General features: G+C 50.7%; 2 protein-coding genes across 2 annotated transcripts in view; both read right to left on the bottom strand.

Moving 5' to 3' along the window:
- Nucleotides 1-25014, bottom strand: part of LOC116828393 (uncharacterized) — a 666188-nt gene that overhangs the window by 347113 nt on the left and 294061 nt on the right. The gene's annotated exons all lie outside the window — the stretch shown is intronic.
- Nucleotides 10069-17128, bottom strand: LOC116828416 (uncharacterized). Its single transcript, XM_032786636.2, has 2 exons — nt 17003-17128; nt 10069-13484 (listed from the first exon to the last, which is right to left on the bottom strand). The coding sequence occupies exons 1-2, from the start codon at nt 17073-17075 to the stop codon at nt 12049-12051; spliced, it is 1509 nt and encodes a 502-aa protein (XP_032642527.2). The 5' UTR covers nt 17076-17128; the 3' UTR covers nt 10069-12048.

Below are 25014 nucleotides of genomic sequence, written 5' to 3'. Positions count from 1 at the left end.
TAAAATGGCCCTGGGAGAGGGCTGGGACAGGGGAAAAGCTGGGCTGGTGGGGAAGCAGCCACAGCTGCAGCCAGTGCAGTCAGGGCCCAGGTGGCCAGTGTAAGAGGTCCGTGGGCCAGAAGGACACACACTCTCTCTCTAGCTGCATGAGAGAGAAGAGTCTGGCTGCCTGGGAAGCTGAGGCGGGTACCTAGGGTGGAGCAGTGCTGGGAAGGGCATAGGGAGCTGGGGAGCTCCAGTCTAGCAAAGCCCCAGGCTGCGGGCTGAGTTAAGGGCCCACAAGAGGTACTGGGGCTGCAGAGGGGCAGCCCAGAAATAGGCAGAGGCAGCTGGTCCAACCCCCCCTTACCGATGATGAGTGGTTTACAGACTGCAGTCTGCCCCAGGAAGTGGGGGCTAGACGATGACAGGCAGTAGCCACTGAGGCAAGGTGGGGATAGAGGGTTGGGAGTTCCCCTGCATGGGGAGACCCAGATTGTGGGTTATTGTGGGGGCAGAATCCTGACATAGAAGGGCACCAGGGTCCAGGAGGGACATGGGGGCCAGTGGCAGGTGAGACACTGGCCTGCAGAGGGTGTTCTGGGCTGGAAGAGCTAATTCCCTGGATGACCAGCAGGAGGCGCCGTGCTGGTGAGTCGTCGCCCTGCCACAGTTAGGGAGCAGGCAGCCCTGGTCAGTTACTAAGCCCAGCTGGGAAGGGGTCCTGCAATGCCAACAAAGAGCGAGATTGCTCAGTTAGTGCAAGGAGCTGTGGAAGGCTCTGGGGACTGACTCTGGAAGAGGGTAGGCTCCCGGAGGAAGTGCCAAGAGAGGAGCAGGAAGAACTGGGTGCTGAGCCCATGAGGGGCCAAGGTCCTTCTCTTCATGCTGCTCTCGGGACTGTTGTCTAAGTGTGTGTCTGGGGCAGAGAGAGACCAGTGCCTGTGAGTGTCTCCCTGGAGGAAAGGCAGGCCTGAGGCAGGGACTGCTGGTGGGGGTAACTAGCTAAACCTGAGTAGAAAGATAGGGCCCAACCCAAGACTGGGACCGAGGATCTTCTGCTGTTTTTGTTATATTTGTTTGGGAACGTTGGTTTCCTGGGAGGGGTGGAACTTCGAGTGAGGGGTAAGTCGCCACAGCATCAGACCACGTGGGAGGCAGCGGTCAACCAAGAAAGGAGGAAACCTGAGGCAGGTTGAGTAATGTCACAGTGGGCAACTAGGGGGCACTGCAGAGGCTGACTCTGTCACATCTGGCCCATGCATGTGTCTGGTTCTTAAGATTTTTGCAGGGCATTTTAATGAGACACTTAAACTCTCATTCACGCAGTGTGGGAACACACGGTTTAATAGCCCCAACTGATGTGACCATTCAGACCCTATGATTCATAACAGGGGGGTTGTTACTGTGTGGAGATCATCCACCCAACCACTGAAGCGGAGCCACTAGAAGGCAGTGCAGCGGTTAAGGAAAGGAAGTGAAGGAGAACAGCAGATCCAGTTGGATCCAGGAGGAAAAGGCATGGAGGTAGGTGCAGAGGGTAATTAAACTAGAATTTGGGAGGACAATCTGACTCTCATAAATAGTGTCATCCAGAGGAGCGGGGTAGATGCACACATGCTGGCTCAGAGAGGGGTAAATTCCACCTTGTTCCACCCTGGAGAAAGCACACCAAGGAAGGATGCCTTCCAAGGCCGGGCTCTGACTCAGGTTTGAGCCCAAGCCCCCCTTCCATCCAGACACAAATCACCAAGTACTCAAGGCCTAGGACCCGGCTAGGAGGGTGGGTCAGAGCCCGAGTCCAAACTCTATCACTTTGCAGTGTGGACACACCGCTCAAGCCACAGACTCGAGTCAGAAGATCTGTGCAGTGCAGTGTGGATGCCTTCGCATGGCTCTGAGACCTGTGTCCAGCAATTGTAAATCCAGGTCTGCCGTGCAGTGTAGATGCTGCAGTGCAGGCTTGGAGCCAGCGAATCCACAAGAGAAGACCTGTGCAGTAGCACACTATGGACGGCACAGACAGTTCCCCCATGGCGGGGGGCATGAGACATCTGGGTCATTGGTTCACAGAATCAGAGATAACCAGCCCCAGTCCTTGCAGTGAAGACTGAAGCTTAGGGCTGTCTTGTGGGCACTGCCTGTATCCAACAGGAGGTGCGGAGATGAGAGGACACAGGCTAGGGTGACGCAAGGAGACGCCAGACTCTGAGTGAGCGATTTCATCCACTATGTTCTTAGTGTAATAACTGAATAAAAGCAATTCACTTGGGACTCGCTACTTCCTCATGAGTAGCAGAGGGGCCACCTACATCTTGGATCCTGATGCACCAAAATCCTGAACTGAATTCAGGTCCGCCTAGATCAGTGGTTCTCCATCTGGCTGGGCTCAGGACCCATTTGTAACCTTGGCAGCCCGTCATGACCCAGTAAATAGCTTTAATGCAAAAACATCTTGTTTACTGCATATTTCGTATCCACAATATATAATATACACATTAATGTAAGAAGTACTAACTAGGCACACTGTGCATACCATCACCGTGGGGGTGGCTCCTGCCGTTCCTGCCCCATGGGGCTGGCTGGGCTCAGTTGGGTCCCCTCTCCCAGTGTTGTGACTTTCAGGATTGCAGTGCTGCTCAGGTTTGGCCCTTGCTGAGGGGTGGCCTGCCAGGCCAAATTTGAATGACTTGTGTTGTGACCTGGTGCATGGGTTGCATGGCCACACACTCAGATTTGGCCTGGCTGCACCCCTGTTATCGTAAGTTTGGCCATACTGGATTAAACCAATTGTCCATCTAGCCCAATATCCTGTCTGCTGACAGTGGCCAATGCCAGGTGCCCCAGAGGGAATGAACAGAACAGGGAATCATCATGTGATCCATCCCCTGTCGCCCATTCCCAGTTTCTGGGGGCTTGGCTACACTTGCAAGTTGCAGCGCTGGTGAGGGGGTTACAGTGCTGCAACTTACTCGGTGTCCACACTTACAAAGCTCAGCCAGCGCTGCAACTCCCTGGCTGCAGCGCTGGCTGTACTCCTGGTCTGCTACGGGTGTAGCGAATCCAGCGCTGGTGATGCAGCGCTGCTCATCAGGTGTGGACACTCACCAGCGCTGTTATTGGCCTCCAGGGTATTAAGAGGTATCCCAGAATTCCTGTCTACAACAAACCGGAAGGTACTCCCCGGAGCTACCAAACACAGCTGCTCTTTGCTCCAGCGAGCGAGCCGAGCCGAGGCTTTGGAATGTTCACAGCTGTTTGCTTGAGGAGACAAACAGCACGGCGGGGGGGAGGGAGTCCGTCGGAGAAGCTGCTTATCTGGTCTGAAGCCTTTTTACATTTAAGAGTGATTGAGAGAGGGGTGGGGGAAATGGCCAGAATTTGCAAGGCAGGGAGCTCACAGTGTCTGCTCCAAAAATCCGCTCTCTCTGTCTCCCCGACGCTCCCTGTCACACTCCACCCCACCCCCCTCTTTTGAAAAGCACGTTGCAGCCACTTGAACGCTGGGATAGCTGCCCACAATGCACCACTCCCAACAGCGCTGCAAATGCTGCAAATGTGGCCACACTGCAGTGCTGCTAGCTGTCAGTGTGGCCACACTGCAGCGCTGTTCCTACACAGCTGTACGACCCCAGCTGTAACTCCCAGCGCTGCACATTTCCAAGTGTAGCCATACCCTGGCAAACAGAGGCTGAGGACACCATCCCTGGCCAGCCTGGCTAATAGCCATTGGTGGACCTGTCCTCCATTTGATTTGGATTCATGCAGGCAGCTGTGTAGAAATAACAGTACAGTGCGCCACTACGATCCCTCCCCTCTAGGATGTCGATAAACACAGCTGGGATCTCGACACCACATCTGAGCCAGCACATCTCATGGGTTTTAATAAAAAACCCTAATTAGGAAAATAAAGAGTTCAGCTCTATGACGATGTGGGGCCAAATCTTTAGCGGTGTAAAGTCAGTGGAGCTAGAGGATTTACACCAGCTGAGAATCTGGTCCTTGATAGCTCAAGAGGCAGCCATGTTATTCTGCGAGTCCTAGGTACATGAAACACCTCCCATTGACTAAATAATGGACTAGCAAGATTGAGCTTTTAGCTAATGAAGCCCCTTGTGCAATGTATACAATCCCCCATTTACACCTGAGGAACCTGTGGCACAGAGAGGAGAAGCGCCTTTCTCAAGGGCAGAGAAAGGACTGAAAAGCAGGTGAGTATCAGTTCCTAACCACTAGACTTTATGCCCTGCTGGGTGGCTAATGTGACACACGGAGCTGCCACTCCCCAGTTTAAAGCTCCCAGGAGTGAGTTAGGGCAGGTCTACACTACAAAGTTACGTCGGCGCAGCTCCACTGCTGTTGCGCACCTGGTGAAGATGCTCAGAGCCAATGAGAGAGGCGGTAGCTATGTGGCCGGAGAAGCTGTCCCACCAAGATAGAGCTGTCTACGTGGGGGGGTGAAGGTTGGCATAGATACATTGCTCTGGGGTGTGGATTTTTCATGCCTCTGAGCAACATAGTTAGACTGAAGTAAGTGGGTCGTGTAGACCAAGCCACAGTCAATCACAGAAGGGGAGACCAAATTACCATATCTGCATGTTGCCCTTTAAACGTAACAAGTTAACCCTTTTCTAACCAAGTGGTTGAGATGTAATAAACCCTGCCTCACGGGTCTTCAGCAGGGTTTCAATCCCAAACCTTCAGCTCTACCGAATCAACCTCTACCGCTTGAGGTAAAGAAGTAACTTAACAGCGATAGCAGTAGTAGGCCATTACCCTTACAGGGGCCAGTTGAGGGGGACATGACACGTGCTTTGCCAGTGGGTTGCACAGGCATCTCCACAGGGCTGAAATGTTTACTTTCCAGCTTGGATCTATTGATGTGGGAAACATTTTGGATTTTTTTCCCTTGACAGCCATGGTTCAAGGATGAACTAATCTAGAAGCACGGTGACGGAGCAGTCTGCCTACACATTTAATAAAAGTACGACCCCAGTAAGAGTCGGAAGTTCAAACCAGAGACGTTACCCATTAGGCTACCTAGTCCTTTGGTACAACGGACCCATATTTACAGGCCTGAAAACCACTAAAGGGAAGGTGCCATAGAGAGACAATTCCACATTAAAAAATCCAAAGCAAAGAGCAGGGCTACAAAGTCATTTCCCTGGGCCACGCCGAGACCTACGTCCCTGCACAAGCCCTTGCAAAGGAGCCAGCGCTCACTTTGCTCCAGCTACACAAAGAGCTTCTTGAAACATCTGCACAGCAGCTCTGAGCCAGGGGAGACCTAGGACTCTTCCACATGCTGCTCAAGCCCCAAGGGGAGGATTTCACCCAGCACAAGTAACGCAGCACGGTACTGAGGGATGCAAGAGTCCAAAGGGAAAAAATGTTCCTCTCGGGGCCTTTCTTCCCCCAGGCTATGCCCACTTGGCCAGTGTGTCTGTAACTCCGAGGTATTAGTCTGCGATACAAACACAGGGCCTGCACCTGCAACCCAGCCTCATGGGAGCGCTCCCTGCTCAAGATAGCTGTAAGCAGCGGTCTACCCTGACCCTTCAGAGACCTGGGTTCTAGTCCCACCTCTGCCGTTGACCTGCTGTGTGATCTCAGCCAAGTCACTGCACCACTTTGTGACTGTGTCACCTGGCAGTGCTTCAGCTGCAAGGGGCTGGATTCTGATCTGTCTCATGCGAGTGTCAGTCAGCAGGAGTATTTTCAGGAGGGGCATTGGTTTCAGTGGGACAGCTGGCTTGAGCAAGGCCCATGGTAGCTGGATCAGGTTGTTTATTTTTAAATCTAAAAAATAATGCTTGATTCTTACAATGATCACCAGGGATCCTAGGAATCCACTTGCTGTGGAAAAACGTGGGATTTGCGTCGTTACAGAGAATCTTGTTTTTTACATTTTGTGAAAAAATAGAAACATACATTAACTATTAACTAGATTTTACTGAAAGTACCAGTGTCATGTATTCAGCGCGTGCAGCCTCCACCCTTGTGGTTGATTTTTGAATGTGCTTTAAATGTACCTAGCTAAACACACTCCAATAAACTGCTTCCGGCGTACAGAGCTTCGTATTTTAATGCATCTCAAATGTCACTTCAGTCTCCAGCCATGAGTAATTAAAGTTATGAAATGATGCCACAAACCTGAAAATCACCCCTAAAGACCGTGTTACTGAGTTTGGCGAGGACAAATTTCCCACTGATGGTAATGTGCTGTGTACGTTCGAAGGCAGACAGCTGGAGAACACATGAAAAGCACTAAACAGATCCTGAATTTTAATCGTGGGAAAACATACATTTTCTTTTTATTGGAGAATTTTGGGGCTTCTTTATCACTGAAAACTAGGATCCCTGATGATCACCGATGACAGACAAGCCTCTACCACCTTTGGGTTATCAGAGACATAGTGAGCATAGGCAGTGGCGTAGCCAGGTTCTAAGAGCAGGGAAAGCAAACATTAAAAAGGCTCACCCCCTGGCTCCTCTTCTGGCCACGCCCCCTTTGCTCCCCCTCCAGCCGCTCTCCACCCCACTGCCTTGGCTGGCTCCTCTAGCCACGCTGCGCCCCCCCCCATGGCTCCTCCAGCCATGCCGTGCCGCCCCCGTGCCCCCCCCATGGCTCCTCTGGCTGTGCCATCACCACCCCCGCCATGGCTCCTCCGGCCGTGCCACCACTCCTTGCTTGGAGGAGCCCAGTGCTGGCCCGGCAGGCCAAGCTTCAGAGTGGAGCGTGAGCCCCACCCACTGGCGCCATGGTAATCCCTAACTAAGGCGCCACTTTTGGAAAATGTGCTGAGGGGAAGCGGCTGCTTCCCCTGCACCCTCTTTAGCTACGCTACTGAGCATAGGAAATAACTGTGACATCGTCACTAGGGTGATGATACATGTTGGCTGCATAATGGTGTAGCGGGGCGGTCACCCTGCTCCGGTTTGGAAAGGGTTAAAAACAGCCCTGAGAGAGGGCTGCCCTGGGGAGCCAATCATGAGCGGGCTGGAGGCAGCCAATCAGGGCCCGACTAGGCCAGTATAAGAAGGGCTGGGGGTGGAGAGGGGAAGGAGGTGAGTCTTGCTTCAGCAGTGGAACAAGAAGGACCTAGCTGCCTGGTAGAGACCGGAGTACCTTGGACAGAGCAGTGCTGGAAATGGGCAGGCTGAGCTGGGGAGCTCTGGCCTGGCGACCCCCCAGGCTGTGGACGTGCAGCAAAGGCCTGAGGAGGTACTAGGGCTGCAGGGAGGCAGTCAGGGCAAGTGATGAGTGGCCATTTCAGACTTCACTTTGCCCTTTGAGAGAATAGGCTAGATGATGATTGGAAGTGGGTCACTGAGGCAAGGTGGGCTCAGGGGAGTGGGATTCCCTGGATGAGGGGCAGCACCCCAAGGGAAGGGGCACCATGGTCAGGAGGGACATGGGGCCTACACATGGTAGAGATAAAGGGACTGCAGAGAGGCAGGTAAGGGCAGGGAAACTGGCCAGAGGAGGGCACTCTTGAGCTGGGTGAGCTAATTCTCAGGCAGACCAGCAGGAGGCACTGTGCCGGTGAGTGCCCTGACCTGTTACAAACGGCAACCACTGTATGGAATATGGCACCTGCCAGTTTCAAAGCATTTTATGGCCAATAACTGAACAACGCATAGGAATAGATTTGCAAAGTCCTCTCTCCACCAGTCAGATCCGCAGCTGTTGAAGCCAGTGGAGCTAATCTGATGGACACCAGCAAGGATCTTCACACCATGACCTGCACGCATGTCGCATTTAGTGTACAGTGTTGGTACTACATAAATAATACAATCAAATAACAATAGTTAATAAGCAAGCAAGCCATCTATGATGTGCTGTATGATTCGCTACTTCACTGAGGAAAAAAACTATTTAAATACTTTCATTGAACACAAAGCAAGACCTGGATCCTGTAAATATTCACGAGCAGCAGAACTGCCTACATGATAGAAAGCACCACTCCAGATACTAAGTGTTTGAAGGATAAAGTCGCATTCTTGGTGGTTGATGATAATTAAGTAGTGAAAATATAACAGTTGATTTGATGCCAAGAGAACAAAGTATCCTCACGTAACAGGATTTGAATTCACACCTTTGAAAGCCCCAAAGTCCAATCCCACTCTGGTATGAGTGGTTGCAACTCCCAGCAATTTCAATGGGAGTTTTGTCTGCTTATGTCCAGGAAGAATTTGATCCAGAGACCTTATCCACTCAGCTATACGATCTGTTCTTGTCCTGTATCTGAAGTTAACGACAAGGAGGATTTGGCCTTCTTCCCTGAATGCACTATTTGATTTGATTTATCCATAAGTATTGCTGTCTTGCTCATTGCCAGTGGCTGAGTGACTCAAGATATTGATCCTTCATTTTACATGTAGGAGGCAAAACTCTGAACCTTTCTCCCTTTTATCTGTCTTCTTACATTGGTATCTGATGATGTGTGGGAATGGTGTAGTTACAGCCTGATTGCATGGTTTAAGTGCTACTTTAAGCGGGTGTCTTCTTGCAGCATCCTTTTGAGGTAGTGAGATGTGCATATCAAGCTGATACGCTGGGGAAGTTGTTGTCACAAGCGTGGGCTTTTCACCAAGAACCTTGTTCTTCTGCTGTCACAAGATGAAATCTGGGCTCTGTCACCCTCAGTGTCCCAGCTGAGTGTAGGAAGGATAGTGGGGAATGGAAAAGACAGGTGGTCCCAGAGGTCTCTGGACTCTAGCCCATTCAGGGCAAGCACCTAGAAATGGATCCATCATTTGACTGATGCCAGACAGTTTTGCTTAGAAGGCGCAGCTCCTTGGTAAGCCCAGCTAGAGAAGGTTGCAATACATTCATGGGTCTCTGTGGCTGGGTCCACATCAGAAAGGAATGAACATAATTGTTTGGCCAATGGGAAGTAGCAGCAGGCTGTTCTGATCACGGCAGCTAGCTGAAACTCAAGAGCAATGAGTAACCAAGCAGGATTCTGCTTTGAGTAGCTGGGTAAATATACTCTGTCAGCGAAGGGTAAGGTCACCTTTGCAAACAGTTCCTGAAAACACTTCCCCTGTCCACTTGCATCACCTCTGTGCCTTGTCTGGATTGAGATTTAGCCGGTTGCTCCTTGCCCAGCTCTCCATTCTGGCGTAACAGAAATCAGAGCATTCACGTCAGATGAGAAGATGACGTAGAGGTGGGAGCCATCCATGGCTAAGATGAATTGAAACACCGGTCCCCATTCCCATGAGCATTCCAATCATAGAACTGTCTTCAGAGTCAACCAGACTCCCGTGCATGGAGCACTTACAGAATCATACCCAAATTATAACCCAAACCCCTGGGCAATAAGGACTGCAGAGCTCAAACCAAGCCAACTCCCCGCTCCACACACAGGCCTCTGTGCATGCAGCAAGACATGGAAATTACACTACAGGAAGCAAAACATAAAGCAGAACAATAAAAGCCGATGAGTCAAACAGCATGAAGAATTCTCCTACCTTTGAACTACACAGTGTGCTTTAAAAAGGCACCTATTAAAATGGGGGAGGCTTTTTTATATGGTACATAATGGAAACAATTAGATCAGGGCATAAACAAAAAGCAAACAGCATTCATTAAAGAGGTGCGTCAGATCACGTGTGAGGAGCGCAGAGAGGAATACCAGCCTGAGAGGCAGTTTTACAAGCTTGAGGCTGCTGTGTTATATTTTCTTCTGATCTATCTGGATAAACGTTAACTTCCTCCTTGGGCTAACGAAGATACCAGTTTAAATCTGGTTGATACCGTTCATTTAAAACAGGTCGGCAACCTTTCACAAGTGGTGTGCTGAGTCTTCATTTATTTACTCTAATTTAAGGTTTCACGCGCCAGTAATACATTTTAACATTTTTAGAAGATCTCTTTCTCTACGTCGATAATATATAACTAAATTATTGTTGTATGTAAAGTAAATAAGGTTTTTAAAATATTTAAGAAGCTTCATTTAAAATTAAATGAAAACGCAGAGCCCCTGGGACCAGTGGCCAGGACCTGGGCAGTGTGAATGCCACTGAAAATCAGCTTGCCTGCTGCCTATGTGTGCCATAGGTTGCCTACCCCTGATTTAAAACAATGGTTCTGAAAAGAGTCTCTCAGTTAACGGGTGATGTATGGGGACCACACTGGAGAGGAAGCTATCAGAACACACAGTTTCATGATCTTAGCCATGTCATAGCATATATATTTCCACATAATCAGGGCAGTGTCCTTCTTTACTGATGTTTTTGAAAGAACGGGTTCATATATATGAAGTAGTTGGGATAAATTTAATCAATTCAGCCTCCAGGAAATAATTATTATCGGGATAGTTTTGAGTAACGTATCTTAGCCCTGATCTGGAGGAACACTGATTAGAAATGGAAGATCTGTTCAGTCATCCAATCCAAAGAGGAACCATGCAGGATTGTTCCCTACTCTGGATTACTATATTCACCGTTGTTTTACCCTTTCCAAAGGAGCAAGGGTGAAATCCTGGCCCCATTGAAATTAATGGGAAAACTCCCATTGGCTTCAAAGGGGCCACGATTTCACCCCACACGTAGCGGTCCAATGGCAGTGCAGTCTTCATGTTGATTTTGCGCTTGATCTCTCTGCTTCACCTGCTAATGGAGGTGCCAACGATGCCATTGGCTTATTGATATATGGGCTCCCATCCAGTAGGAAACAGACTAAAATCACCAGCTTATTGAACAGAATCTAGAGACGGCAGAGACCTGTTCGCTCAACAAGCCCCTCTCGCTGTTGGTGCATGACGTTATTTCATACTCACCACAGAAAAAGCATCAGAAATAATGGTTTTTGATCACCCACGCACCAGGATGCGTTTAAACCTGCCACACACAGGAGTAGAACTGTGTCTGGGAGAAGAACAGAAAAACGGATTCAGCATTACTCACTGGCTTTTGCATTATTGGTCAACTGCCAGATTTACCAAAGCATTTTGGTGTCTAGAGATGCAGCTAAGCACCTATGAGACTTTTCAAAAGCTCCTAAGCAGATAAGGCACCTCCAGCCAGATCCTCCAAGTATAACTCCCCCTGGGACTTAGGTGCATAACTACTTTTGAGGACCTGGGCCAGAGATACCACTGAGAGTCAAGGGGAGTTGGGTGCCTGACTCACTTAGGTGCTAATGAGATTGACAACAGCACCTATCGGCACCTTTACGCACCTAAACACCTTTGTGAACCTGGCCCCAAATAATTTCTTTGAGGAACAGTTTTCAACAGCTGAATGAACACTTCAAAAAGTTATTTCTTTGATTCATTGTTCAGCAAGAACCAAATCATATATTTGCTGAATATTATTTGACCAGCTGTTCTTCATACCCCGTTAATCATTCTCCACCCCTTCCAGCCCTCCATGTTCCCATTAGTTGAGGGTACAGATGAGGGGGCTACCACACCATACCCCCATCCTACAGTCTTCCTGAGGATCAGTCAAGCTCAGAAGGTTTATCATAGGTTAGGTTAGATAAATGTCTATCTGGGATGTATTTGGTCCTGCCATGAGGGCAGGGGACTGGACTCGATGACCTCTCGAGGTCCCTTCCAGCCCTAGAGTCTATGAATCTATGAATCATCAGCCATTTGGAAAACACAAGGTTTGAATCAGCCTTGTGTCTTCTGAACCTGCCCCCTCTTCTCCTGGGGGAACACTCTGCTGTTCAACATGGTTCCTGCTTTGCCAGACCTTTTCTGGATTTCTCGACAATTACATGGTGTTTCCCGATCTGCCGAGCCTTAGTGAGTCTGACATGGTCTCTGTGTTAACTGGAAGGTTTGAAATATCCCCTCTCTCCTGACAAGGGCAATGCAAGGAGCCGTTTAAACTCTTTCTGGGACATGTTTGGAAATCTCAAGCTGTCCCAGCTTGAGAGCCCCAATTTCTCCCTTGTTTGCTCCCTGGTAGGCAAGAAGATATTTACTGATGGATCCATACCCAGAGCCATGCACCCCCCTCGACCTGCACGTCAGCCCCCCATTGGCATCATCTGGGGTGCCAGACATTGCTGGATGGGAGGGCATCACCCTAGGCACATTCACTCAGTCACTGATCCACGTGGCTCCTCTGGTGAGTGATCAGACTCGTCTTCTGGCTGAAGCTCTTCCCGCAGTGGGCGCACTGGAATGGCCGCTCCCCGGTGTGGATCCGCTCATGCGACACGAGCTCGCACTTCTGGCTGAAGCTCTTCCCACAGTGGGCGCACTGGAACGGCCGCTCCCCAGTGTGGATCCGCTGGTGTTTGACCAGGTTGGCGCGTTGGCTGAAGCTCTTCCCACACTGGGTGCAGGGGAAGGGACTCTCGCCAGTGTGGATGCGCTCGTGCTTCACGAGGTTCGACTTCTGGCTGAAGATCTTCCCACATTGGGCACAGGTATAGGGGCTCTCCCCAGTGTGGCTGATCTGGTGAGCCACCAGCTCGTACCTCTGGGAGAAGCTCCTCTCGCACTGGTCACACTGGTAGGGCCGCTCCCCTGTATGCACGCGCTGGTGCTTCACCAGGTTGGATTTGCGCACGAAGCTCTTGTCACAGTCAGCACATGGGTAGGGCCGTTCCCCTGTGTGCAGACGCTGGTGGGAGATGAGCTCATAGGTGCGGGAGAACCGCTTGCCGCACTGGGTGCACTGGTGAGGCCGCTCGCCTGTGTGGGTGCTCTGGTGTGAGGCCACGCCTGACTTATGCCGGAACCTCTTCCCGCACTGGGCGCACTGGTGAGGCCGCTCACCCGTGTGGGTCTTCCGGTGCGAGAGCAGGCCCGACTTGTGGCCGAAGCGCTTCCCACACACCTCACACTGGTGCGGCCGCTCCCCCGTGTGGCTCCTGTGGTGCGACACCAGACCAGACTTGTGCACGAAGCTCTTCCCACACTGCGCACACTGGAAGGGCTTCTCACCCGTGTGGATCTTCTGGTGCTTGGCCAGGTTGGATTTGCGGATGAAGTTTTTTCCGCACTCACCACACTGGTACGGGCGCTCCCCAGTGTGGATTCTCTGGTGGAGAGTCAGGTTGATATGCTGGGTGAACCCCCTCCCACACTCGCCGCACCGGTAGGGCCGCTCGCCGGTGTGGATACGCTGGTGGATGGTCAGGTTGACGTGTTGGCTGAAGCCCTTCCCGCACTCAGCGCACTTATACGGCCGCTCCCCAGTGTGGGTCCTGCGGTGCTGAACCAGCTCCGATCTCCAGGTGAAGCTTTTCCAGCACTCGTCGCACTTGTGTGGCCTTGCCCTTTTCTTGGGTGCCTGGTTCCCACTGGGTCGCATGCACTGGCTGTTCCCTTTTCCATCTTCAACCGGCTGCCCCAGCCAGCCGCCTTCCTTGCTGCTTGGCTCTGGGACACGGATGCTCTGAGTGCTGCAGTTCTTTGCCTTCTCTGAGCCGTTGGCCAAGCTGTTTCCAGTTGGCAGCTCTGGGGCTTCCAACTTTTCAACACATTCCTCCTCATTTTTCTTCTTGCTTCTCTGCCTGGGCCAGTCCCCTGCTGGATAGAGAAAAGAGTCCAGGCATTACTTACGGATGGGATGGTGGTAACGAATCATAGATTTTAAGGCCAAAAGGGACCACTCTGATCTTCCAGTCTGACCTCCTACAGAACACAAGCCAGAAAATTTCACCCAGTGATTTCTACGTCCAGACCAAAACTTCTGGGCTAGCTAACGCATGTTTTTTAGCGTGACATCATCTTGATTTAAAGCCTTCATGCAGGGCCGGCTCTAACATTTTTGCGGCCCCAAGCAAAAACAAAGAGCACTGCCCCGCCCCCCGAGCGTCGCGTCGCTCTGCCCCCAAGCATCGCGTCACCCCAGTCCCCGCCCCCCTGAGCGCCATGCCGCTGAAGCCCGCCCCTGCCGAGCACCGCGCCGCCCAAGCCCCCGCTCCCTTAGCACAGCGCCACGCAGCCCAAGTCCCCGCCTCCCCCCAGCTCCGCCCGGCTGAACCAAAAAAAACCAAACCCAAACCCCGAATGCCGCCCCGTCCCAAGGTGCCGCCCCAAGCACATGCTTGGTAGGCTGGTGTCTGGAGCCGGCCCTGCCTTCACGTGATGGTGAAATGATCACGTCCCTAGGTCAGTTATTCTAACAGTTAATTACCCAGCCTGTTACAAAATGTCTGACTTATTTACAACCTGAACTTCTCTTGCTTCACCTACCATTTGGCCTTTGTCTGCAAGCTTAAAGAGGCATCTACTATCAAAAATCTCTTCTCTATGTAGGTACTCAGAGATTGTGACCTAGACATTTCTTAACCATCTCTCGGATAAACTGAAGGAAAACCCTAGACTTGCATGTATCCTTGGAGTAACTCCACTGGCTTCCCTGACATTGGGAATGAGTCTGGCCCCAATGTTTGGAGAGTTATAAGAACGTAAGAACAGCTATACTGGGTCAGACCAAAAAGTTCATTTAGCCCAGTATCCTGTCTTCTGACAGTGGCCAATTCCAGGTACCCCAGAGGGAATGACCAGAACAGATAACCATCAAGTGATCCATCCTCTGTCGCCCTTTCCCAGCTTCTGGCAAACGGAGTCTAGGGACACCATCCCTGCCCATCCTGGCTAATAGCCATTGATAGACCAATCCTCCATGAACTTATCTAGTTCTTTTTTGAATCCTGTTACAGTCTTGGCCTTCACAACATCCTCTAGCAATGAGTTCCACAGACTGACTATGCATTGTGTGAAAAAATACTTCCTTCTGGTTGTTTTAAACCCCTACTTCTTGTGTTATGAGGAGTAAATAAAACTTTCTTATTTACTTTCTCCACACCAGTCATGATTTTATAGGCTCTGTCATATCCCCCCTTAGCTGTCTCTTTTCCAAGCTGAAAAGTCCCAGTCTTATTAATCTCTCCTCATATGGAAGCCGATCCATACCTCTAATCATTTTTGTTTCCCTTTTCTGAACCTTTTCCAATTCCAATATATCTTTTTTGAGAGGGGGCAACCACAGCTGCACACAGTATTCATGATGTGGGTGTACCATGGATTTATATAGAGGCAATATGATTTTTTGTCTCATTATCTATCCCTTTCCTAATGATTCCCAACATTCTGTTTGCTTTTTAACAACTTTTTACAGATTTCAAGACTATCAGGTTCCTCCCACTTCCCCTGCCCGTCTTCTCGGGACTAAATATGTCAATTATTTCAACCTTTCCTCATATGTCAGGTTTTCTAAACTTTTAATCATTTTGTTGCTTTCCTGGACCCACTCCAGTTTTTCCATACTTTTCTTAAATTGTGGTGCCCAAAACTGGACTCAGAACTCCAGCTGGGGCCTCACCAGTGCTAATCAGAGCGGAATGTGTGTAGCCATGTTGGTCCCAGGATATTAGAGAGACAAGGTGGGTGATGTAATATCTTTTACTATGCTTGTGCTGCCCTTTTACAGTCATCCTTAGCAATTTGTCCATGTTTCCTCTTTTTGTGCAAGTCCTTTTTGATTTTCAGGTCATTAAAGAGGCAGCCATATTGGTCTCTAAGCACCGATTTTAGAACTTTGAAACATCCTATTCAAGTTGTTTATGTGTCAGGATTATTACTGCTTTTCAAAAACATTTAAGGGAAAAACTGCTCACAGCCCTGACAGCAAATGGATACCCCAGTGACTGAGTGCGCATATGTGATATCACCGAACACTACAATCTGGGAGTGGGATTCTCGTCCCTGACGGCCACTGGATTCGGAGTGAGGGAGATAAACACGGATAGGAAAGAGAAACTCAGACAAAACAATCAGAAATTTCCTGGATCGGCTACTCTTAGTAAACAGATTTTGTGTTTTCCTACAAACTCTCAAAGTCTGGGGTTTTTTTGCCCACTCACAACAAAGTACATTCCCCGCTTCCTTTGTTATGGCAGGAGGTTCTGTGGTAGACCCGGAATTAGGGGCAGGTAACCCGGGCGACAGCCTGGAGTGCTAGACCTGGGGGGCGCCAGGCTCGGGGTGCTGTTTTTATTGTTAGCCACTTATATAACAGGGATAAATCATGCAAACAAATCGTGCATCAGATCTAAAATGGCAGCCCCCTAGTTACTTCCTCCACTTTCAGAAACAAAAAGTTGTTCCCAGCACATTCCAAGCTGCTTGGAGAGTCTGTGTCCTGCTGTACTGCCTTGCCAACAGCCCTCTGGGGAGTTAAATTCCCCCATCCCCACCGGGATTTGTCCTTTGGATGCTTTTGCTATTTGTTCTAAAAACACCTCCTCCTCCTGATTTGCTGCTTTACAGCAGTCCTCTCCCCTACCATGAGCGGGATGTGTCTGGTGCTTCAGCCATGTGCTGGCCCTCTGCCCAGGGGCAAATTTGTCTCCCTTGATTCAGGGAAACTGAGCAATGACCTGCTTCTGCTTGGGACTCATTCCACTGAGAACAGAGCTGCACTGAGGGCCACTGGGAATGCGTGTGTCCGCTTTCCGTGTCCTCCTTTGCTGCAGAGCGGTTCCAAGAATATTTGCTTCCTGTTTTACCAAGTGGGGCTCAGACAGAAAGCCTCTGGGGGGGTTGGAAAGGTGCCGGAAGCCCACATCAGAGACAGCAGCATTAGAAAGGCCTGTGTTTCCCACATGCAAGAGGTTTGAGGGTGAAGGCTAGAGCAGCATGGGGTGCAGTGTCAGTCGGGGGTGGTTGTCTGTTATTGTCCCTCCAGAGCACACTGTCTTTCCCCAGCGATGTCACATCAGGGGTCGGATCCACAGCTGGTGTCAATCAGTACAGCTCTATTGATGTCAATGGAACTAGGGACATTTGCCTCAGCTGATGATCTGGGCCATTGCACGCTTACTAGGCAAGACTTATCCTAGGACGGGGAGCTCCGTGGAGCAAGGACTAGCTTTTTAAAGCCAATGTGTACAGCATCTGGCACTGTGGGCTCTGATCTTGGATTGGTTGCCCCTAGAGGTTACTGTAAAACAAACAAATAAATAATAATAGACTAAAGACAGCCCAGGGATTGCAATGATCCTGCTGCATCCAGTAAAACAATGAAGGCTGATCCTTACCCAGAGAAATCAGATTTGCATAATTCTCCCTCATCACTTCCTGGTACAGCTCCTTCTGCCAGTCTGCCAGCATCTCCCATTCCTCCCGGGAGAAATAGATGGCAACGTCATAGAATGTCACCGGAACCTGCAATAACAAGCACCATACCCTCAGCACCTGCTGCTTCAGTCACCATTCGGCCCTGGCAGTTGTGGCATTCCAGCCCAGCCTTCTGACCTCTCTAGGCCCCTTCATATCCTCCCCTGTCCTCCCTGGCATTGAAAAGACTTCTCACTGCAGTGCCATTGGTGCATGCAATTCGTGGGCCAGGCCCCTCTGTTTCCAGATCATGAAACACACACTAACTAAAACCCAGCCTAAAATCAAGCCCAGCAAAACCCTCCTGGGCATCTCTCTCCAGCTCCACCCGGCGTTGTTACTCATTCCCCTTCATTTTCGTTTACAACCCCACCCCACCGTGCCCCCAGGTTCCAAGCCATACCACAGTGGCGGTGTCCAACCAGTGCCAATTAGCAGTAAAATTAAGATTTCGTGATGCCCTGCACTTAGGCTCCCTTAGCGTCTAATTCCATTACTGCTACGGATCTCCAGACAGCCACTATTTTTGTGAGTTCATCAGAATAAAAGCACTAACATTCGTCTGGCATGGTTGGTTCTTGTTGCTCATGGTTCTGCCAGCCTCCAGTTGCTTACAGGGCTTTTAACTCTTAACATTCCTTCCGGTGATGAAAGGTAGTGTAATCTAGTGGGAGAGAACTGGACTGAGACGAAGGAGATTTGGGTTCTATTCCTGGCAGCACGATGCGTGACCTTGGGCAAAACACCTCCTGTCTGTTTGCCCTCCCACCCGTTGTCTACTTAGACTGTAACCTCTGGTGGAGGGGACCATCTCTTGCTACCCGTCTGTACAGCACCTGGCATAATGGGGCCCAGATAGGGTGTCCAGGTGTCCTGATTTTATAGGGACAGTCCCAATTTTTGGGTCTTTTTCTTATATAGGCTCCTGTTACCTCCCTGTCCTGTCCCGATTTTTCACGTTTGCTGTCTGGTCACCCTAAGTCTGGATCTTGACTGCAGCCTCTAGGCTACCATCGATATCTATCCATATATTCATAGACATTGCTAGAGATTAAAGTGTGACACACCACACAGCGATTGCTAGGATTTCTCTCTTTTTCCACACGCCATGATCTACCTTCTTCCTGTCTGCTCAGCCTCCAGGGTCATTAGCGAATTCCTTTTAAGCTTTACAATGCCTGTTATCTGGATGAGCTGCTTTGTATATATTCTTGTTCTTTGCATGTATCCCGTCTCCTGCTGTCCATCCACGCTCCAGCCTACGTGACCACACCTCCTCTTTGGTAATTTTCTTACCAATGGCCAGATTTAAGCAGCACGTTACTAGGCGAGCCATTGTAGAGACCTCATTGATTTCATGCCCTGCATTCACTCCCAGCCTTACCTTTTCCTACAGCATTTTTTTGTTATCCCAAATCACCAAAATTTTCAAAGTCGTCCTTATTCCTCTTAGCTCCTGTGACGGAGTGGCCTACTCAGATGGGTCCAGGCCATTTCGAAGTGCAAGATGGCCTGGAGGTCCCCTCTCTGCTTGGCACAAGACGTGCTGGGACAAAACTAGACCCAGGCAACATATTTTTGGCAAACAGTGAATTTGCTGGTAAAGGCATTTTTCTGGGCACCAAAACGATTTGTGAATGTGGGTCAAAATCAATGAAAAGTTTTGGACAATAAACCAAAATGAACATTTCAGAAATGGTAAAACATTTTGAACCATTTGGCGAGTTTATTCTGAAATGACTTTTTCCAGACCAAATGTTGTTTCCAAACGACATTTGAGATCTTTAGTTGGACCCGGATGAAATTTTGTGTTTGTTCATTCTGCTGAGAACATTTTATTTAAAATTCAGTTTTGGTGTGAAGCCAACCAGAGTTTTTTCTGTCTGTTTCAGTTTGGCCCCTGACTCAAACCCAGTTATTAACTCAACTCCAGAGACAACCCCTAGGCAGCTGCCGCAAGGTCATCCTGACTTTCTCCTGCCCTCATCTTTCGCTTTCACAGACTGATTATTCCTATTTGGCTGCTTCCCTTTTTCTGTTTCCAGCCGTTTCGGTTCACGTGGACCCAGGGAATTATAATTCTCCCAGTTGCATTGACACCTACTCACCACTCTCTCCCCAGTGTCTTGCAGATTCATCTGATATCCTCTCTTGTACTGAGTATGCACCATTCTTCTGCCCCAGTGCATACCCCACACAAAACTTATATCACATCCTAATGCAATATGCTTATGAAGTGTGCTGACTCTCCTACTAGTGGCGGGTTTGAATAGAAGATAATAGCCTGCTACTGCTACCATCTAATAGCGCTGCCCCTTTGGCTCAAGTAGTGGCCTCTCCTATTTTGGTTCTGAAGCACCTAGGTTCAAATTCTGTTGGTAGCCTCAGAACTGTTCCATTATTTGTCCCCTAAGAAGTTTTTCACACTAACAAACATATGCACCAACACACACTCACATTTACACAAACACCCCCCCACCCCAATTAAATAAACCAAGCTCGCCCCCCCATCGGTTAGGAAGGAAGAAAGAAATTGTGACTGTCACCTCTTTAGTTAAAAAGCTCGGGTGATGGCTCAGACGCTGCGGCCACAGGAGCCAGCCAGCCAGGCTGCGTGTGCATCAGGGTACCGCGCTGCGGGCTCTCTGGACATGTCTGCGCGCATCCCTGGTACACCTGGCGCAGAGGGTAACGGCCCCGGCGGACAGCGAGCGCTGCGCATGGCCCCCCATCCCGCTCCATAGCCACACAAGGGAAGTTTATTGTGGAATATCCTACCTGAGCCAAAGCCCCTCCCGGCATTGTCCCGGCGGCTCGGCCGCAGGCGGGGGAAAGGCTGGGCTGGAAGCGGGCCAAGCGGCCCGGGCTCCTTGCTGCGCGCCCCGGCTCCAGCTGGGGGGTTCCCCAGTCCTGCTGCACTCGCAGCTCCGCTCCCCGGGGCAGCCGCGGCCGGGCTCAGACGCGCTCCGGCTGGAACTGGAGCTGGGGAGGGGCCGGGGGCGGAGGGAGACAAAGGCTGGCGAGCTGGGAGGGGACGGAGCCGCGCGGAACCCGAGATGTGTCCCGATCTGCCCGCACGAGTGTGGACACAAAGCGGCGCGGCTGGGCGCGCTCCGGGCATGCGGCCATGGCACCGAGCTCGGGTCACAGCAATGCCTCTGGCGCCGGATAATCCGCCCCCAGAGCACCAGGCGGCGCGAGCAGCTCTAACCCGGATCACCACGCGCCCCGTAGCCGTGCTAAACCGGATCACCAGGCGAGCCTAGCAGCGCTAAGCCGGATCACCAGGCGGCCCGTAGCCACGCTAAACCGGATCACTAGGGATCCGGATCTTCCGTGACAAAACCCCCCAAAGTCACCCATAAAAATCCGCATTTTTCCAGGTTTAAAGTGAACTTGAGTTTCCTCAGCCACAAATGTCTAGACACCAGTATCCGTGCTGAACACGTGTCCTGATGTACCGGCAGGGCTGCCGGGGGGTGGGGGGAAGGGCAAGTGGGGCAATTTGCCCCGGACCCCACAGGGGCCCTATGAGAGTTTTTTGGGGCCCCTGGAGCGAGGTCCTTCACTCGCTCTGGGGGCTCCGGAAAACTCACAGGGGCTGGGCCCCTGGAGCTTCTTCCGCTTCGGGACCCACCGTCAAAGTGCCCCAAAGACCCACAGCTGGGAGGTCCTTCTGCCCCAAGACCTACCTGTGAAGACCACAGGTCCCCTGAATCCTCTGGGTGGCCCTGTGTACAGGAGAACTCCACTTATGGGAGTCTCCATTATCCAGCTCCTGTATGACCCGAACCACCAGCTGCCTTGGGCTGACGGTGAGTTGGGGGTGGAGCAGTCTGCCCCAACCCCCCATCAAAAAGTAAAGGATTGAAAGGTCTTTGCCAGTTCTCCTGATTATGCCAAGTTTGGGTTCTCCATCCGGGCCCTGTCCAAGTGGATAAACAGGGCTCTGCTGTACATTCAAAGTGCTTTCAAAAATCACCCCCAGAAGGGGGAGGTGCATTCAGTCAGGGACACTGGTGCTGTCAGTAACAAATAGTGACTCGTATCAGAGGGGTAGCCGTGTTAGTCTGGATCTGTGAAAGCAGCAGAGAATCCTGTGGCACCTTATAGACTAACAGAGGTTTTGGAACGTGAGCTTTCTGACGAAGTGGGTATTCACCCACGAAAGCTCACGCTCCAAAACCTCTGTTAGTCTATAAGGTGCCACAGGATTCTCTGCTGCTTTCACAAATAGTGACTCATTAACACCGGCTTTTCTTTATTTACACAATGTAAAAACTAAAGATTCTCTGTAAAAATGCAAATTCTGCGTTTTTTCCCTTGGCAAACAGATTTCCAGGCTCCCCAATGATCACCCAGTTTACCCTCTTCTGGAGTAGCCTGGATCTTCAGCCTGTGGCACCAGGACAGCGATGAAGCTGGGCTCCTGCCAACAGGCTTCTGGGTCCCACACTACTGTCAGGTAAACCCTACAGTGTTCCCAGTCCGTGACACCCTTCCATTAAGCCAAGCCAGGCCTCTCTGTCCTGGTGGGACCAAGGTCTGGGGCTCTCAAGCTCAGCAGGTGGCATCAGCCCCAAAGCCCTGTATGCACATGATGGGAAGTCACGCCACCCCAGCTGCAGCAGAAAGCAGGCCCTGGGCCCTGAAATGTTGTGTGTGTCAGGACCTGGAGCTCAGTGTCATGTTGTTGGGGGCTCCATTAGAGAGAGGTGGATCCTGAGCATGGGGCTGGGAGCTAAGCCGACTCCTGATCCTGGCTTTGCAACACAATGCTTTGCGGCCTTGGGCACATCACTTAAGCTCTGTGTGGCTCACTTCCTCCCCCTGAGAAATGGAGCGAATTCCACCTGCCTCTCAGCTCAGGGGGATGCCAGAAGGGACTAACTATGGCTTGTGAAGCCCTGTATAAGGGAGGCAGCTTGGGGGGCATAGAGCCCCCATAATGATTCTTACATACCCCCATCTTAGCAGAGAACATAGCCAAGAAAACGGGGTGGCGCAGGCATCCCTGTGTTATGCTGATCCCCGGCTACTGGACTGGCCCCTTGGGGCCATGACTAGCTGAACTAAGACAGCCCCAGGAGCAAGCATCCAAAGCACAGTTCAGGATCTGGGTCATTAATATTTGAGATTTAAAGGGCCAGGGGCTGCGGTAGTGGCAGCTGGGAGCCCCAGGCCCTTTAAATCACTGCCAGAGCTACCAACTGGAGAGGTGACTGGAGCCCCAAGGCTCAGGGGCCATTTAAAGGGCCTGGGGCTCCAGCCACCACTCCTGCAGCGGATCCCCACACCCTTTAAATTGCCTCTGGAGCCCTGCTGCCGGAGCCCCCGGGGTAGCAGCGGTGGCCCAGTGCTCCTGCGGTGATTTAAAGGGCCGGGGCTCCCAGCTGCCGGTACAACAGTAGAGCCCCAGGCCCTTTAAATCACCACCCGAACCCCTCGGCTTCTGGCCACCTCCACTACCTGAGGGCCCCGGAAGCAGGGCTCTCGTGGCAATTTAAAATGCTGGGAGCCCCAGGCCCTTTAAATCGCCAGCCTGGGGAAGCCAGTCTGGTACGCCGTGCCGACTTTTGTCCGTATGCTGTACTGGACCAGACTGGCTTCCTTTCAGTTACTGCTCTGGTGTCCCATTGACCAGATGTCCTGTCCTCCATTTAAAACCGGCATGGGGCCAGACTTTGCCCCTTTGCTCCTGGGTTTGAGTATATCCACCTTGCTGTGATACTACTTCAGAAGCCTCTACAGCATGCTTTGAGCAGCTGTTTGGAACCGCGCTGAGACCCTGAATCTCATCACATCTGTGGAGAGGCATCGGTACAGGAGGCTCTGTTGGCCAGCCAACCAGAACAGAGATCTTTTTGTGGCCATTGCTAAGCAGATGACTGTGTGAGGCCAGAACCAGGACACCAATCAGTGTTGGATGAAGGGCAAACAGCTCATTCGGACTTACATTAAAACCAGGGATACTGCTAGTAGCAGTGTGACCTGTCAATTTTTTGTGGAGATGGACAAGATTTTTATGGAATCATAGAAATGCTGGGCTGGAAGGCACCTTGAGAAGTCATCGAGTCCAGCCCCCTGCGCAGAGGCAGGACCAAAATAACTTCTAGACCATCCCTGACAGGTGTTTGTCCAACCTGTTCTTAAAAACCTCCAGTGACAGGGATTCCACAACCTCCTTTGGAAGCCTGTTCCAGAGCTTAACTACCCTTAGAATTAGGTTTTCCTGATGTCTAATCTAAATCTCCCTTGCTGCAGATTAAGCTTCTTGTCCTACCATCAGTGGACATGGAGAACAATTGAGCTCTGCCCTCTTTATAGCAGCCCTTCCCATGTTTGAAGACACCTATCAAGTCCCTCCTCAGTTTTCTTTTCTCAAGACTAAAGATGCCCCATTTTTCAACCTTTCCTCATAGATCAAGTTTGCTAAAACTTTTATCATTTTTGTTGTTCTGCTCTAGACTATCTCCAGTTTGTCCATGTCTTCCCTAAAGTGTGACACCCAGAACTGGACACAATGCTCCAGCTGAGGCCTCATCAGCGCCAAGCAGAGTGGGACAATGACCTCCCGTGTGTTACCTCTGACACTCCTGTTAATACACCCCAGAACAATCTTAGCCTGTTTGGCAGCTGCATCACATTGTTGACTCATGTTCAGTTTCTGACCCAGTATAACCCCCAAATCCTTCTCAGCAGCACCGCCACTTAGTCAGTTTCCCTCATGTTGTAGCTGTGCATTTGATTTTTCCTTCCTAAGTGAAGTACTTTGCACTTGTCTTTATTAAATTTCATCTTGTTGAATTTAGACCAATTCTCCAATTTGTCAAGGTCACTTTGAATTCTAATCCTGTCCTGCAAAGTGCTTGTAACCCTTCCCAGTTTTGTGCCATCGGCAAATTTCATAAGTATCCTCCCCACCCCATTGTCCAAGTCACTAATGAAAATATTGACTAGTACCAGAGCCAGGACAGACCCCTACAGATCCCACTAGATACATCCGCTCAGTTTGACAGTAAACCATTGGCAACAATGCTATGAGTAAGGTCTTTCAACCGGTTGTGCACAATTTTGCACAATTGTACTATCACCCAACCCAGGAAGGCTGTGGACCTTGCTTTCCGCTCCCTCCCGGCTCCCTGAGGATGATCAGCTAAATTCATCAAAGGATGAGAACGAGGAGGCCAGAAAAGCCATGATCTCTTTGGGACTCAGGACCCTGACACTGGCTACAGAGAAGGTGAGCCCAATTCCTGCCGTGAGACTGATTCCTCCCATGAAGTAACCAAGCCCGATTCCTGGACAGAAACCCAACCGCTCCAGGCAGGCCTGAGTTCCTCATCTGTACAACAATTCTAGTAGCACATCCTGACCTTCCCAGGGGCTGTGAGGATAAATACATTACAGAGCATGAGATGTTCAGGTGTTGGGGGCCAGGTGAGTACCTGGAGAGAGCATGTGATTCAGAAATGTCAGCCCCGGAGCCCTCAGCAGTGGGAGAGGCTAGTGTGTGAGATTATCTAGCCACAGAAGAACACACTGTGCAGTCTTCAGACATGACGTCTGTCTGAAGTGGGCAGGGAGGAGGGTGTTGGTGGTGAAATCCAGAGCTGGGAATCAGGAGAGCTTGGTTTCATTCCTAGCTCTGCAACTGACTCACTGTGTGACCTTGGATAGATCAGCTAGGCCAAACCTTTCAAACCTGAGTGCTGAATGGTATGGAACTAGACCAGGGCTCGGCAACCTTTCAGAAGTGCTGTGCCAAGTCTTCAGTTCTTCTTCGAGTGCTTGCTCATATCCATTCCAGTTAGGTGTGCGTGCGCCGTGTGCACGTTCGTCGGAAGATTTTTACCCTAGCAACACTCGGTGGGTCGGCAGGGTGCCCCCTGGAGTGGCGCCGCTATGGTGCCGGATATATACCCCAGCCGAC

The sequence above is a fragment of the Chelonoidis abingdonii genome, chromosome 2 (assembly GCF_003597395.2).
Source record: "Chelonoidis abingdonii isolate Lonesome George chromosome 2, CheloAbing_2.0, whole genome shotgun sequence".
Lineage (NCBI taxonomy): Eukaryota > Metazoa > Chordata > Testudines > Testudinidae > Chelonoidis > Chelonoidis abingdonii.
This window is presented reverse-complemented; position numbering and strand designations above follow the sequence as displayed.